The following is a 16,084-nucleotide window of genomic DNA, read 5'->3' as shown; positions in this document are numbered from 1 at the left end:
CTCCGGCCTGGGACCTTGGCGCACTCAAGGTCGCCTGCCCCTTGTCCGTCAGTTATTTTGCACTAAGTCAAGGTCCAGGGTGGCACCAACAGCTGAAAGGACCCTTGTCTGCTTGAACTGTAAATGTTTCTTTCCCGGCCCCTTTTGTTTTTGAAATGGCAGCTGTGCCAAGGCTGCCCGCAGAGAATAATAGATGGAGTTGTTCAGCACGAAACAAATGCCTCAGAGATGGCGTCTAACTCCACCACAGACTGGGCCGGAGGGAAGTCGAGGGATTTCCCAAGGTACCAGCACCTTTGATAATGCTGCCAAAGCCGGGACAGGATCCGTCTTGTTAGGCTGCATCAGCATTTCCGAGGTTACAAGCCTAGCAAAGAATCCCTACCACCCCGTTTCTGCGCAGGCCAGGCCTCTGGGTGAGGTGAGGAGCTCACATTGAAGAAACGATTTCTTTTAGACGGTGTGTGAGCATCATATAGCTTCAAGACGATCAGTAAGGCAGTGTTATCTCACGAACCACTCACATTAGTGGCTCTGTTGTCATGCCACCTCTCCCTCCCTCCAACATCCCCCCAAGCACAACCTGACCCATTGTCTTCAGATCCTTGCAAGTAACTATTACCCCACAGTATCAGACATGTGCATTTGCTCTCTTGTCTAACTAGATCAGGTCCTCACCAATATTCAGCTCAGCTTATTTTGCCAATTGATAGACGGATTGTCTCATGAAATGTTAAGAACTACAGTAATTGACTCAATGTTTTGTTTAGCTACGCACTGTTTTTAACCTGTGTGATCTCTGCTGAGGTTAAAACCCTAATAAATGTTGTAAGATGGAGCTTTTTGGTTGGAGTAGACAGCAGGGTTCTCCTCAAGTTCTCCCTTAAATCAACCTTCTAGGTACACAGTGTGTGGAATACGGATCCCCATCAGCATGACACGATTGCCAACCTCTCCCCTTAAGTGGGTGATTTGCAATTGTGTTCTCAGATTGTGTAGGTTACCAGTATTCTGGGAGGCAGGTGCCCCTGGGTTTTTACTTCAACTACACTGCAGTCAGCCCTGCTTTCCAATCTTCCTTCATTGACAGGGCCTGACAGTCTTGGGACACAAGCAATGGCTTTATTCAAGGCCAACTCCTGAAAGGGGTTCAGGTGCGGCGCCATCTTCGCTGTAATCAATGCTACCGGACTTCGCTACCACAGCTCAGCACCACATCATGCGCACCAATTTGCACGTTTTCATAGTCCTGGTAACAAAGCTGCTGAATATTAAAAAAGGCGTACTCGCTTTGTATATGGTTATTTGAGAATGGTAGGTACTTAAAATAAAATCACGTCATGGTGTTAAATAAAAAAAATAACAAACAGGACTCATTGGGAGACACGTGCTGACCAGTGATAAACGTTGAATGATTGGTGCTGTGTATACATTTCATCAGTCGAATCCCCCTTTGGTTGGCATAAAGTCCTATTAGTCAAAAATAAGGAGAAGGGATGTAGGCGAGATATAGCTTAAGAGAGGTGAGGCCTGGGTTTAAGAGGGGCAGTAATTACTGTGCCACTGCTGGATTAAAGGCTGGCACTGCTAAGATTTTTGTGGTGTGCCAATTCACAAAGCGCTGGCGTGCACCAGAGGGGACTCCTGACTTTATACCCCCCTCTCCCCCAAAGGACCCATGAACCAGTAACTACACCAGTCCAGAGAAAGCAAAAGGTTCATCCATGGGGGCTGAGGGTGGTTTTTACTCACTTCCCTGGCTTCTTATCATGCCTATCTCCTGGAAACAGTGCTGTATACTTCGTGGGGAGTTCCCAGAGTAATCCCGGGTATCTGCACCCATTTCACTGGAAGTACCCATCACTGAAGGGAGTCTCGGTGTTTGTGATAATAAGACCTGGGCGGCACTGGTGAGTCTTCCTCATGTTTGGGGGTTGGTTATGAAGGTAAAGTGACTCTGGAGCTCTGAAAAGCGTGGCATTAACACTTTTCAAACATTCTGCTCTTTACAAATACAGCACTTGGGCAAAGTCGCAAGACACAGAAGCAAGTAAATGTCACTTCTGTTGTAGGGCTTTGAGAGTTCTCATAAGTGCAATACAGCAGAATTGTAAGCTACCGACCTGTCCGCCTCCACGTCTACATGTCACCTAGAGTATCAGGGTGAGATGTGATGGACAGATCAGCCGAGATCACAAGTAGGAATGGTCATCGGAATGTGCATGCCTGTGGTACAGTCCCATCAAAGGTGGATGCCAGGCATTAACCTGACATCGCTCGCTTCCACAGGCAGATCATGCACTATATGCAACATCTTCTAGTGGGTTCCCTCCCCCACCCCATATCTGACAATTCCAACAAGGATCTTGGATACCCTCACCACTTCATCAGACAGACGCAGTATTTCCTCCACTCTCACAACCCCCTCAGCTCAAAGCGTGATGCGCGTTAGTGTATCTGAGCAAAGGAATGCACATCACATGTGCCATACATCATAAGATAATCAGTGAGGATCCTGCTGTGTCCTCCTAAGCCAGATAATGCTCGGTTTGTCAAACTGTTTCATGCCTATCATTTCAGACAGATGCTGTCATTGTTCATATTGAGGAACTCCCAACCAACTCTCTGGATTCCACCCTCTAGCAGCACTTCAAGAAAACTTCTCACCCACCTTAGTTCCTTCAGAGCCTTCTTGTTCTCTTTCCGCCTCTTCTCGTCAATGGGGTAGAGCTTGAATAAGAGGAGACCCAATAGGATCAAAGTTACAGGGGCAGCCGAGATCAGCATATTCAGAGTGAAGTTCACCTCTTCCGGCTGAGAGCATCCTCGGGTTTGGTATCCAGCAAAGCTGTGGAACACACTAATCATTAGCAAGGAGTGAACACTAGCTGACTGAGAAATCTGCAGCATGCTCCTATGGGAAGCCTATACGTTTGAGATGGATGCAAGTCACACTGCCCAGCACCACAGACATTTCAGAGGCACTACTTTATCAGAACATCACCGAAATTCTCAGTAGGTCAGGCCACAATCAGTGGTGAACCCTAAAGATTCCAAGACATCCCATGAAATAAATGAGAAGTTTTTGTGGTTGGTAACTTTGTGGGATTAAAGAGGGAAATTTAAACAATCGCTCTCCCATTGCCTTCGTCCCCCTGATTACTTATGGCCTGACGGGCTATGACATGCATTTACCCCATATTCACGAGCTCTCACAAACACTCCCATTCCTTGACCAGTTACTGACTTGCATTTGAGTGAATTCACAATTGAATTAAAAACTTACTCCAAGCTAAGCGTTGAGACTCCCAGAGAGACCCCAGAGGCAAACTTTGTGAAGAAAACGTAAAACGAAAAAAAGATGGCTTCATGGCCTCGAGATTCTGGATACTGGAGGGAAAAGTCATCAATAACATCCGGCAACATGGACCTACATGGACAGGAGAGGAAAGTAAATAATAACATCTGGCAGCATGGACCTAAAAGAAAAGGTCTGATAAAGCATGGCAGCGTGGATCTACAGGAGGGAAACGTGAAACAATAACATCTACCAGCATGGACATACAAAAGGCTGTCTGGCAATAACATATGGCAGCATGAACTTATGAGAAAAATGAGACAATGGTATCTACCAGTATGGACCTACAAGAAGAGGTCTGACAAATGTAGGCTCTGTAGCACAAAGCCTGACTTACTTATACATAAACAGATGTGCAATCTGAGACAGCTCCTTTATTTTCTTATAGACTAGACAGAGTTATAAATTTGACCGCATCTCTCTGAAAAATACCATTTCAGAGTTTAGTTTCTTGTAACGGGCTGGTGGCATCTACTTTTTTTGTAGGTATCATACTTGAGTTTTAGAAGTGCATGTGACAACTAGGGAAGGGAGGAGGTGGCATGCCTTTCCATGTAGCACTGATTAAACACAAATGCAAAGTTGGTTTTCTGGCAGCCCAAAGCTTCATTTTTACCTTGTGACAAGAACGAGTGGACTTTTTTTTGCCTGTCTGGAAATGTGGAATGAAACTAGGAGTTGCTTTTGTGTGAGGGGGTATGGCTGAGTAAAGACCGCTCTCAGAAAAAATATTTCTCGCCATATCTTACAAAAGCATTTTATGTGTCAAGTCCACACCACATTCAACAAACAGCTCATATGCAAATTTATTTAGCCCAGTGTCTTATACATAATCCGTTGGAAAGAAAGCCACCAGCACCCCTCCATGCCTCCTATCAGGAAGGTTTTTTCCTATATCCGGAGGTTCAGAAAAGCATATGAATATGCATCCAGCTTTCTGTTGCCCTTGCTATGAACTGCACGGAGGTGGATACAGTATTTCAATTCAGAACTTAGAATTTGCATTGGCATCTAACATGGGTGCACATCATCTGCAGAGGCTTTCGTAATGCATTGTGGGATCGACCATGTGGAGCCAGCCCTGACCTGACAGAAAGAAAGCAGGCCAAGACAGATGGACTTGGCCTGCTTTGTTTCAATCGAATGCTTGTGAGACACCTGCAGACCATGGAGTCTGCTCAATATCCGACTTAAGATGGCTGTCTACAGCTTCCTTGCATTGTAGTTCGATGTGAACTGCTCTCCTTGTTGGGTACCTAAGAGAACGGGAGCCACTGGATCACCACCTTTTTTGGGGGGGCAATGTAGTAACAATGCAGGTGGTACCAAAGAGCCATCCTGGAGCCTCTTAACTTGGGCTAGTCGACCTCAGTACTGTTTCTTAAAGTCTAGTGCCTTCAGGCCACTGTGTACAGACAAGCAGTAGCAAGCTCCCAAACATGTTCCCAGAAGCTACATTATGCATCTTAGATTGGAAGCCACACTTTGAGCAACAATGAAGGGTATCTATAGGGCAATAAACATGAATAGCTATTTAAACAGGACTAGTATTACTGTACATGGTAACATTGAGCCCCACGATTTTAAGGCCTTGATTTTCTCCAGCTAAATCCTATGGTATTAGAGTTCAAGCCATTTATAAAATGTTATTTAGGCCAGTTTTTACCTCAGTTTGTAATTTGTGCAGTTACTAGACATCTATTTCCTTTCAAAGCAAGTACCCTGACTGGGCAACTGGCATTTTTTGGATATTGTATTGCTGTGCTATAATGTATGTCACTCCATATAACAGAGCTTTTGACTTTATCGCTTAGCCTCACTACCAAAGGTGAACCAGTGAAGCACAGGACTTCTCTTCTGCCTGGACAGAGCTGGGTTCTGGGCAACTGTGTTGCAAGAGCACCCTGCTATGGCCACTTCAGCATCACCAGCTCTCTCTTGTCCCCACAGAACAGAGACACCTTGAAAGGGGAGATGTCAAATGAGAACAACAGTGTGTTGGGACCTACAAGAAGAAGTCTGGCAACAACATCTTCAACCAGCAGTGCACAGATTCACAGAATCAACTTTTAGGCATTATATCGTTCATTGTCTAACCATGATTTTAGTAGCTGTTGGATAAAACTCTTCAAAATACTTACTAAAAACGTACATGGAAAGAAATCATCCTGAAGTAGGGGTACACGGGGAAGTAATATCTGGACGCAGAGGGGAATAGTAGCCCAATCACCACATGGAAGGAGAGGGTGAAATGACCTCCTTTTCACAGCAAATGACCTGTGGTTGCTGCAAGGCCGGTCACTCCTCATGTCTAGGTTATACATAGTAGGGCTATACAGAGTTCAAAACAATGTACTCACCAAGGCAACAAGAAGGCAGATGCAACACTAACGCCTGAGGCAATGGCAACGATGTAGGTGACGATGATGTTACTTTTCATGACGGCCACGAGGATAAGGAATGGGATGGCGGACTGCGAAAGAGATGGCAAGAGGGTTAGAGTCAAAGAGCTATCAAAGAACCCATCAGATTGCCTCAATCTCTGACTGCAAACTATGGCTGGAATGAGCGGAAAAAGACTGGGACTGAACAGTAGCAGAGAGCGCATCATGACTGAGTACATTGTGAGCCCCTGAATTCAGCAACTTCCTATATATTACCAATCCGACGGGGCTGTTCAACGAAGCACTTTTATTGCTCGAGCGAGGAACAAGGGACACTCCAGATGCTCTTACCTTTCCAACAGGATGTTTACAGAAGTAGTTCTTACTCGCACCTGCTCTTCTTTCATTTCCACCTTTGCCCAGGAGTCCCACAGCCCTGTCAGCCAAGAGGGACTCTTATCCATCATTACCCAGAAGCCACTGTCACCCCTTAGCCCTATCTGCCAGACAGAGTTCTCCCAAAATATTAGGTACTGAAAATTGTTCTGCATTTATGTCAAGCGTGCAGTGTTGACTACCAACATATTGTCAAGGCAAGTCGGTGTGTAATCAAGAACATTAAAATGTGTATGTACTTGCCTATTCTTAGCTTGACTATTAGTTGGCATTCTGAAGTGTATATATGTGCTGATCGATCGGACTGAGCAGGATATTTTGTCGTACAACCCTGCTAGAGGGGCATGCTGTTCAGCAGTCTTATTGACCCAGCAATCCTAACCAAGCAGTGCCAACATCCAGCCAACTGCAGATTTACACAGAATCAGAGCCAGGCCCGTGAGGCCTCATCCAAGAGGAAACCCACAGTAACCCCAACCCTGTAATCGCTGCTCCTCCATACTTACTGAGATCCCACAGTATACCGCTGTCTTCTTCCCAAAGCGTGTCTGAAACCAGTGCCAGAAGGGGATGGTGAGAGTAGCAGAGACCTAAAAAAAACAACAAAAACATGGAGCTCTTGATTAGTCTCAGGAGGCTACAGTGCTGCTGTAAGAAGGGGCGCAGAGGTGGCTAAGGCTAAAGCAGAGCCCATGCCCCCAAAGGTCAATGAGTCTGATGCGGAAGAACTGGCCTTGGGGCCGGCAGGCCAATCCGGAGAGAGTCCTACAAACTGGTGCAGTTAAAAGGACAGTAGAATGGGACAGTATCAGTTGCCTAACATGTGACTAAATCTACACTAGGCTTGTCGCCTTTCAAAGAGGGGATTGGCATATCACCGTCTACCCTTGTTTATTTTCATTTATAAAATGCTCTGCTACTTCAAGGCTTCGTGGTGCTAAAATAACACACAAAGGAGATAATACAAAAAACACATTATACAATAGTGCAATAGGACTAAAAATGGCAGACCACAAGCATCACAATCCTTAAAAGTTAACAAAAATCTACGCCTTTAGCTTTTTATTAATGAAAAGTTATTTTTTCTGAGCTCATAACTCCTCCGAGCGAGAGTTCCAGAGGCCTGGGACTGGAAAGTGGAAGGCACAACTCCTTTGAGTGCCGTCCGGACGTGATTCACTACCATCAAAACCGTTTTGTCAATGCAAAGTGCAGGCTGGGGTTCAGGGTTTTAACACCTTGCACAGGTTTGTATTTGCATGATTTAAAAGACCCTTGGCAATACAGAGAACTACGACCTGTACTATTTATTCAAATGCTTGACAATGCAAACCTTTCCAGGCCTCTTAAACCAGGTTACATTTTCGGAAAGTTTGTACTGCTCCCACTGCAGCTTGATCATATGCTATGCAGGCATTCCCTGTAAAAACGTACAGTAATCAAGCCAAGATAGAAAGCATCCTAAGGCCGCTATACTGTGCATCAACAGAGGCAGGGAAGTCCCACTATTTCAGGCCAAACCATTGTCTCAGTGTGCCTGATGTTTTCCGGTGCCTTTCAGATGCACATTCAGCATATGTCAATCTGCCTCTGCACTAGTAGCCTTTCAGTAGGTTGCGGGTTATTTGACTGGCAATACTCTTAACTCTACCATCCCTTTGTATGCCCCATCACAATGGATAAATTGTTTTTCAAATGAGTCTCCTTGTCTCTTATACAAAAAAGGTTCTGTTTCACAACTTTTTGCCTCACTTTATCCTTCACTTGTGATCCCTTTTCTCTGCCACCCCAGAGGTATCTTCCGTAGTCACCCTTTGTCCTGGGTCTGGCCTCCTTTATGTGGAACCCTCCTTCTCTTTCTAATCCCCAGAAGTGCCTTGGATCGGCCTAAGTGAGACATACCCTCTACATAATAAACTAACATGTCAAAATGTCTAACTCCCAAAGCTCCCCTTAGGCCAAGTCATCTATGGCGGTCAATCGCTCTGGGTTCGGATGGGGTGGTCACTGATCTAGAAAGGTTCCTATACATAATTCACTTTCACTGAGCCCAAGTGTGAAAAGGGGCAACACTCTTGGGTTCATTGCCACGGGAGTGGGGAGTGGGGAGGAGGGATCAAGAACTTACCATTGTGACTGAACCTATCTTCTTCCCCAGAGGGGCATCCTTTAGCACTACTTGCACGGGCAAACGTTACCCACCTCAGAAACATGATTAAATGCCTACTCCTATAATATATGTTCTCATCCATGCTACGAAGTCACCCAAAACTCCCATTCTTGAGGGGCACAGACCTCTCCTCCGTTTAGCTTTTTTCCACTGCCACTAGGAGAAGAATGTCAGACACTGACAGTCCCAACCATGCGCGCATGAGAGGTAACTACCAACCTACCATTATGGCAAGAAGAATATTCTGGAAGTCGTTGCGAAATCCAAGCGTGTAGGTGCAGAAGAGGGCAAAGTTCCCTTCCACCAGCTGCGAGAGAGAAAGAAGAATTATTTATGGCCTTTCTGCCACACTTTGTGAGCTCTTTGTACCGGTCGCTGGCACCCACACAAACAAACCTCAGTTGGTTTCAAACAGGCTTCAAAGCAATTGCCCAAGTTCCAAATAAAAAAAATAAAAAAATACAAACAATTGTCAAATGCCCCAAGCGGTCAAGCATGCACAGGATGTCAAATTGTCTGCCATGTCTCAGAAAGAACGACCTCTTGTCCAAGAGCTTAGACACTTCAGCACTGACTCTGGAAACACACTACCACTGATCTACCCAAATCTACCTTGGTACACAAAAAAAAAAAAACACAAAAAAAAACACCCTTGTACCTCTCAAAACCATCCCTAGAATTCCTAACACTTTTTGGTATCTACTCAGAAATATAACCCCTACGGTGAAAGAAGGCCTATGGCTGATGCTTCCTGAATTACATAGATATTTTGAAACTGCTTTATCGCTGAAAGTGGGCTCTGCAACCGCCGCCTTTACATTTTATGAGTAAACTGATTTGTCGCTCCAGACGTTCTGCTACACGAAAAGTAATCTCTTTGCACCATGGCAGTGGATACTTTTCATCATGTGCCATTTTTGGATAATGTGTATGCACTGTGGCTGGTGGGGGTTTGGGATCAGGGGCTTCCTTTTTCATGAAGCGTAAAATTAAACCTAAAGTTAACTTGAAAACAAAGTCTAGGTTTCCTCTTTTAAGGAGCAAATGTTTACATTTGTTGGTTGTCGGGGGAAATGTGGACGTGGGTCTTTATTGGCAGAGTCCCTTTTGCAAAGATGGATCATTTTATGACTTTCAAAAGCCCTACGTGCACCCTCCTCGCTTCTGTAGTCCTTTAGCTGGGAAATGCCCTCTCCCCAGCATTTCATTCTATCCCATCCATACTCTGCTGGTAGGCAGTGGCCCATGTGTAGTATGTCTGAAAGCAAATCTGTACATCCTTCCAGATCTAAAGTGAGAAGTTTTTCTCAGATGCATGAAATGTGATGATTATGAACCCCCTTCTTGCCGCATACTACCCATGGTTTGGGCCAGTATGGTGAACTCACCTTGGGAGTCACTTTGTTGCTACAGCCTCAGAAGATGGAACCAGGAGTTGAACTATGCAGTTGCCAGCTCCCCAACTGGAGTAGCAGACCAAGTCTACTCTCAAATATCATCAAAACAGCAATGTATTCTGCCAGCAATACTCGTCAAGTGAAAATAGCCTTGTATGGTTAAGGGAAATGAAATAACAAAATCTCTCAAAAAAACAATATTACGAATTTCCAGAAGAATCATAAGAGCTTGTTTTAGGTACTGAAATGAGGTGTGTTTAAACAAAACAATGTTCTAAGTGAACAGGATCTGATCTGTCCTACAAAAACAGTGCTCCAAGTGGTAGCCCAGGGCAGAGTGAAATATAGTGTGCCAAAACAAAGTGAATACAATGAAACAACATGAATATTTACAACATGAACACACAAAGGGTGAAGCCTGAACAAAGGAACTTGATATGAATAGATCAATCAAATGTCCAATTGAAGCAAACACGACAAGCGAATTTAGCATGCAGTGGCTGTATCTCAGTTCTCCTTTTTACTAGATACATTGTAATCTCATAAAAAAACCTGGAGAATCTGTGTTATCATGACCATGTTTGCTCTGGTCCGGAGCCTTCCAGTGATGAAGACCCCAGACCATTCCTTCCAATAGGGGTCGAAACATCGACTTTCATATGATCAATATATGTTGCTTCAATTGAACATTTGACAGATGTATTCATATAAAGTTCCTTTGTTTAGACTTGACCCTTTGTGTGTTTACGTTGTATATATTCATGTTGTTTCATTTTATTCACTTTGTTTTGGCATACTGTATTTCATTTTGCACTGCACCCCACCACTTGGAGCACAGTTTTGTACAACAGATCAGATTCTGTTCATATAAAGCACCGTTTGGAATAAACACACCTCATTTCAGTATCTAAAACAAGCTCTTACTGTTCTTCTGGAACTTTATAATGCTCTTGTTTTGAATGATTTTTAATTTAATTCCCCTTGACCATACAAGACTATTTTCACTTGATGAGTCTTCCTAGCAGAACGCGTTGTTGTTTTGATTGTATTACCCTTGTTCTGTTGGATTACGTGGTACCCCTTTATTTGTGGTTATACTCTCAATTTCAGCAGTTTACTAGTCTGCACACAATTCCGAGAGAGATTCCTCTCGGGCTGGGATAGTAAAGGGCCCTCCTGCACCATAAACATCTGCACACTGCCCTACTTCTGGTGTTCCACAGAGAATATGAGCTATTGAATCTACATATTTACATCTGTGTCTGCTCCAGGAGACCTTATTTCACTGGAAGAACCTGTGGTTGTGTCCAGCAAGTGTGCAAGAGTACGTTTAAACCTAACACGACTGCATAGCATTGGGTCCAATTATTATTTACTGTCCTGATTTCTCCCCTTCAACTAAAACTATTTGAGTCTTGTTTAAAAAAAAAATAATAATAATAATAATAATAATAGTACACTTATTTCTTTCTTTTTTTTCTATGCGATCGTCTTTTTAATATAATGAAATAAGTACTTCTTTAAGTAAACACTAAACATTGCCCCAGTCAATTGATTCTGGGCTACTCTGTTATCCTGGGCTCTGTACCAAAGAAGAAGAACCAAAGTCCATTAGTCGTGGCACTGCTTGAAAGATGCAGTAGCTGGAGCCTCGTGTGTGCAGGGCGTGAGGTTAGTGTTACTGCCAGGGTCTCCCCTTTCACTGCAAACCTGGCCGAACTGGCAATTCACCACTCTGGCATTTCTTCAGTGGGCTGCAGGTCATGAGGCTGCTTTCAGAATAGGATGGGTGGCCGTGACCCAACAATGCCATCCACTGCACCACTCTAGTTGTGGACTCCTGCAGTGTGGGCCTAGTTAGAACATTTTTGACAAGGTGGATTACAGGGCGTACGAAATCTGCATAGTTTCCTTTTGTGCAACTATTCGAAATTTTGGAAAAAATGACAAAATCAAAATCTAGCATTTAGGGCTATAGTTCAACGCAAAAAGCATCCTAATGTCCATTTTTGGCATGAGGACACATATCGAGTGTTGCCATGAGCTACCCCCACTCGTATTCTGGATAGTCGTGTTGTTCCCAGGCTCAAATCTTTTTGTGAACGTTTTTTCATTACGCGATCAGGATTAACGCATAATTCTAGAAAAATGTTTAAACATAACATAATAACACATCACCCTAAGGAAAATTTCACAGGGTCTAATTATGCTTTTGAGTTCGGCCTCAACTGCAGACTGGTGAAAACCTGACATGACTGCACACTTTCACCACTATGAGTCATATCCATTCTGCACTCAGCAATGCCAACCCCCGCCCCCCTGATTTTTAATTATCTGGCTTGACAGCACTGCTGTTGCCAAATATGTGAGCATCACTAGAGAGAGGCTTTGGCTTCACCCACATGTTGGGCGTCAGGGGTACACATTTTATGATTGTTTTGACTGGATAAAAGTTATGTGCTTCCACAAAACTGCTTGCCCTCCCCTCAGCTGTGATCATTGCGTTTATTTATCCATTCAGATGCCCAAGCTTGAACTTCCAGGGACACACATGACATTGCAATGCTATTACTGTGTCTTGAATAACTAGATAATTTGTGGTGTTTTTCTCTAGTAGCAGCACAGATGGGAAGATGGCAGTAATTAACTTGCATGGATGTGTAGGTCTGGCTTTACAGTGTAACTGTCACCTGACTTTTTGACCTACACCGGTATTATTCTACAGTACTTCGCTCCCACACAAATGGAGATCTATTCCTATGCTGTTTACTTGTAATGCTTCATATTACCATATGTCATTCCTTTACAGCCAGACCTATTGGCATAGCCAATGTTATTTATTACTTGCTCAACACACATTGCCCCTCCACTTCCACCCCCAAAGGAATCTAAGACCAAATAAAAGTTGTCAAGCTATGCATTGAGGTGAAAAAATTATCATGCATCGTTTTGAAAAACGTTTGCACATTGAATCGTGATCCATGTCAAAGAAAACTGAATAATAACACTTTCCGACCAAGCACGGTCAAAAGGGAACCATGGGTAAGAATAAGGGGAGTGAGGAGAGATATTGGCACTCTTGGACAGGAGGATGTCACATACGGAGAAGGGGAGCAAGCTACGGGGGTGTCATCCATGGTCAAGTACACTAGCGAGCAGATTCATTTTTATATAGAGCTATTACCAGCTGGTGGAGTCCCCGCTCTGTCCAGCACAAAAGGGAAAAAAATACAACAGACAAAAGTTTACTAGTCATACAGCTTTACATCGAACGAGTGATATGCAGTAGGTGATTGGGCATAGTGTGACCCTCAGCACATCGCGACACCATACCGGTCCCTGGGCAGAAGGGGGGTGATATTGGCCGTGCCTCCGGTATGGAGGTGGCTGCTACTGACTAGGTCACTGGGCACAGGAAGATGACCCCGATGGAGCCACAAAATGGCGACACGCGCCAGTTCGTTGATACTGGGGTGGGTGATACTGACAGCGCACTGGGTAGAGCAAGGGGATACTGACCCGTCTAGAATGGAGTGATGCTCCCCATTTCCTTCGTCAAAGAGCGCGTTTATTAAACAATCATTGTGCACAAAATGGTGAAAATTATAAATCAACTGGGCTGGATGATACTGACCCAGGTCACTCAGTTGGCGGGGCCAGAGGGGCCATTCGCTGGAAAGAGGGTGAGACTGACCTGGTCGCGTGGGGGCAGGGGAGGGATACTGAGCAGTTCGTAGGGTTGGGATGATGCTGCACGGTTCACCAAGTTGAGGTACCTGGGTGATGTAGTTGGGATCGCCCTGGGCGATAGAGACCCCATGATGAAGAGGAAAACTGAGCACTTACCATGAATGCCAGCGAAGTGAAGAGGAAGCCTGCAATGAGCTTGATGTAAGGTCCATGACTCATAACCAGCTTCAGCCCCTGGAAGAAAGAGACTGGCTTCTCTGAGAACAGCTTCCCGGCGTCTGCAGGACAAAGCAATCGAAAGGTAAGCAGGAGTGACACCCAGGGGTGAACAAGAGCCAAAATACAGAGCAATGAGCAGAGAGACTGATGAGTAGGGAGGAAGGAGAGTCTGGAGGACAGGAGCAAGGAGAGTCTGGAGGACAGGAGAAAGCGGGAAAGATCTGGAAGGAGCAGTGGGTGGACTGGGACGGGGGTGCGGGTGAGTAATGCATAGCGTGTGTAGGAGAGGCAATCAGCCTGAGTGGTGACAAGGAGAGCAGGAGGCAAAATAGCACACGACTGTCATAAGGCGTTCTGGAGAAGCTAAAATACTTACACTGCACTTCTGGCTGCCTGCCTTGCTATTCATTTCACAAAACTGATCTATTCTTGCATTTTGGTTGGCTGCCCAGATGTGTCTGGCCATGCTAGTTCAACACCAAGTGTACCCCTGGTTCCTAGGTTTTGATTTGTTTCCCTGCAGCGAAATGCTGCTCGACTTCAACTTTTCCTAGAAGTGGGCTGCCACAGTCTGTGACTGCACATCTGAAAAGCATACTTTACCTCTTATGTTGCAAAACTTTAATTTTAGAAATTGCTTTACTGAAAAGACCCAGAAGGTTTTATTTTCTAGAATTTCTACCTTGCCTGTGCCTTTCGGCAGGGTCTAAATCAAGGTTTTTTTTTTTTTGCAAGCTCTTATTTGCCCCCTCTCTATTACCACTTGGCATACCCGTTCTGCCCTCAGGAGACAGTGGGCTGCATGGGTGATTAAAGTAACACTAGCCATTGATGAAACAAGGTTTGGAAAATGTTACACATGTTGGAATGGAAAATGTCTTCTGCATATCTTGTTAAAGCATGTGCCCTTGGCCCGAGTTCCCCATGTTTCCTCAGTTTAATGTTTGATTTTTGGCCTCAGCACACACAGCAATAACGTGCATTCTCCGATGGCCCATTGTGACATGGAATGTGACCTAGAGCTAGGCATTTTGGGCTGGGAGGCACACGATGTGCACCACTTTAACTGAAAGTGACTAACTGACGGGGGTGTGGAGGACTACAATGGTGACATTAACAAACAGAATAGTCTTTTAAACCCGTTCTCTCACAGGCAGAGTTGCCTACAACTCGTCCATCACTTGTTGTTTTTGCTTTGTCACCCTAAGTGGGAAGGGTATGCCAAGACGTGGGTCCCGTGCTTCCCATGCCACTGGATTCAAGCTAGCCTGGCTGATGAGGGGTGAAACCCCGAAACCGGTCCCAGGATGCTTGTTTCCGGTCCAGTGAGGACCTGGCTTGGCAGTTCGGTCTGGACTGTTCCCATGAGGAACAGGGTCAAGACTGATTTGCATATGGCTGGGTCCAAACTGGGGTGGCATGGTGAGCAAAAGAACGAAGGATTAAACCCAGATCTATGACTGGGGGTGAGTGTTTGGCAATGTTCAGCATTCCGTCCATCACTTGTTGTTTTTGCAGAGTTGCCTACAAGCCTAACTTTCTTAAATGTCTATGCCAGTCTCCAACTACAGGGTCCTTCACTAAACCTAGGTAGGATATGGCTGTTGAGAACATATGTACATATGGTAGCATGAGCATGGACCATATGTGGCATGTTTTGCTGCTGCAGCACAGGAACCCATTTTGGATCTCATGTATAGCTGGTATACAGAAGCAGAGAGGCTGCAGTGCAGCAACGTGAATTGCAATACTCCTCCAAAGCGTTCTTGAAGTCCTCTGAAATGCACCGACTCTGTGGCGGGGAGGATAAAAGAAAGATGGCCTCTTTAAAGGGAAGGGGGAGCCCTTTCCCATTCCTGCTCCATGCTTCCCTAGGGGTGAGGAAGTCTCTCCCTTTTAAAACTTTGTGTAGGTTCAATGACAGGCAGCTCAGGCCCCAACCCATCCTTCCTGCCGACAATAGAGGACACATCTGTAGCTTGATAAGTCTAGGAGGAATACACAAAAGTCCTAAGTACCTGAAACCGGTCCTAGAGCTAGACTTGCGGAATACACAATCTCTTACTACAAACCTGGTACATGTATGGGTCAGAAACCTCCATTCATAACACGAGGATTTATCATTGAGCAGTGCCAGGAATCCCACACTATTGGAGCCTGAGAAATATATATGAGCTCCAGGGCTGGGAATGCTCACTGCCAATTCTCCATGCCACTTTCTGGGAAAGGAACCTTGAAGTTTTATATCCTTGCAGGAAGAGCTGCCTAGGAACCACCTTGGAGGAAGAAGTCCGATGACTGCCGGAGAGTGGAGTGGTACTGGCAGCATCCCTTAGAAGGAAAGGCTGCCTAGAACAGGGGGGGCCTCGCAGAGCTGTGTAGGAAGAACTGGACACTGGCTCGCTGTAGCCCAAGGAAGGACATGCATCACTAGGCCATATGGTAAGGCCTTGTGACTCTTGTACCCCTG

At 45.1% G+C, this 16,084-nt stretch overlaps 1 protein-coding gene across 2 annotated transcripts in view; it reads right to left on the bottom strand.

The window, feature by feature from the left end:
• MFSD2A (MFSD2 lysolipid transporter A, lysophospholipid) overlaps nt 1-16,084 on the bottom strand; it is an 89,827-nt gene that overhangs the window by 11,325 nt on the left and 62,418 nt on the right. For both annotated transcript variants that reach the window (XM_069223434.1, XM_069223435.1), the window contains 6 exons: nt 13,552-13,673; nt 8,532-8,615; nt 6,645-6,728; nt 5,719-5,831; nt 3,287-3,430; nt 2,672-2,848 (listed from right to left, as the gene is read on the bottom strand). In XM_069223434.1, coding sequence (XP_069079535.1) covers nt 2,672-2,848; nt 3,287-3,430; nt 5,719-5,831; nt 6,645-6,728; nt 8,532-8,615; nt 13,552-13,673 — 724 coding nt within the window. The remainder of the gene's footprint in view (nt 1-2,671; nt 2,849-3,286; nt 3,431-5,718; nt 5,832-6,644; nt 6,729-8,531; nt 8,616-13,551; nt 13,674-16,084) is intronic.

This window comes from Pleurodeles waltl, chromosome 3_1 (assembly GCF_031143425.1).
Source record: "Pleurodeles waltl isolate 20211129_DDA chromosome 3_1, aPleWal1.hap1.20221129, whole genome shotgun sequence".
In the NCBI taxonomy this organism is placed as follows: domain Eukaryota; kingdom Metazoa; phylum Chordata; class Amphibia; order Caudata; family Salamandridae; genus Pleurodeles; species Pleurodeles waltl.
Note: the sequence above shows the minus strand (reverse complement) of the source record. Positions and strands in the feature narration are given on the sequence as shown.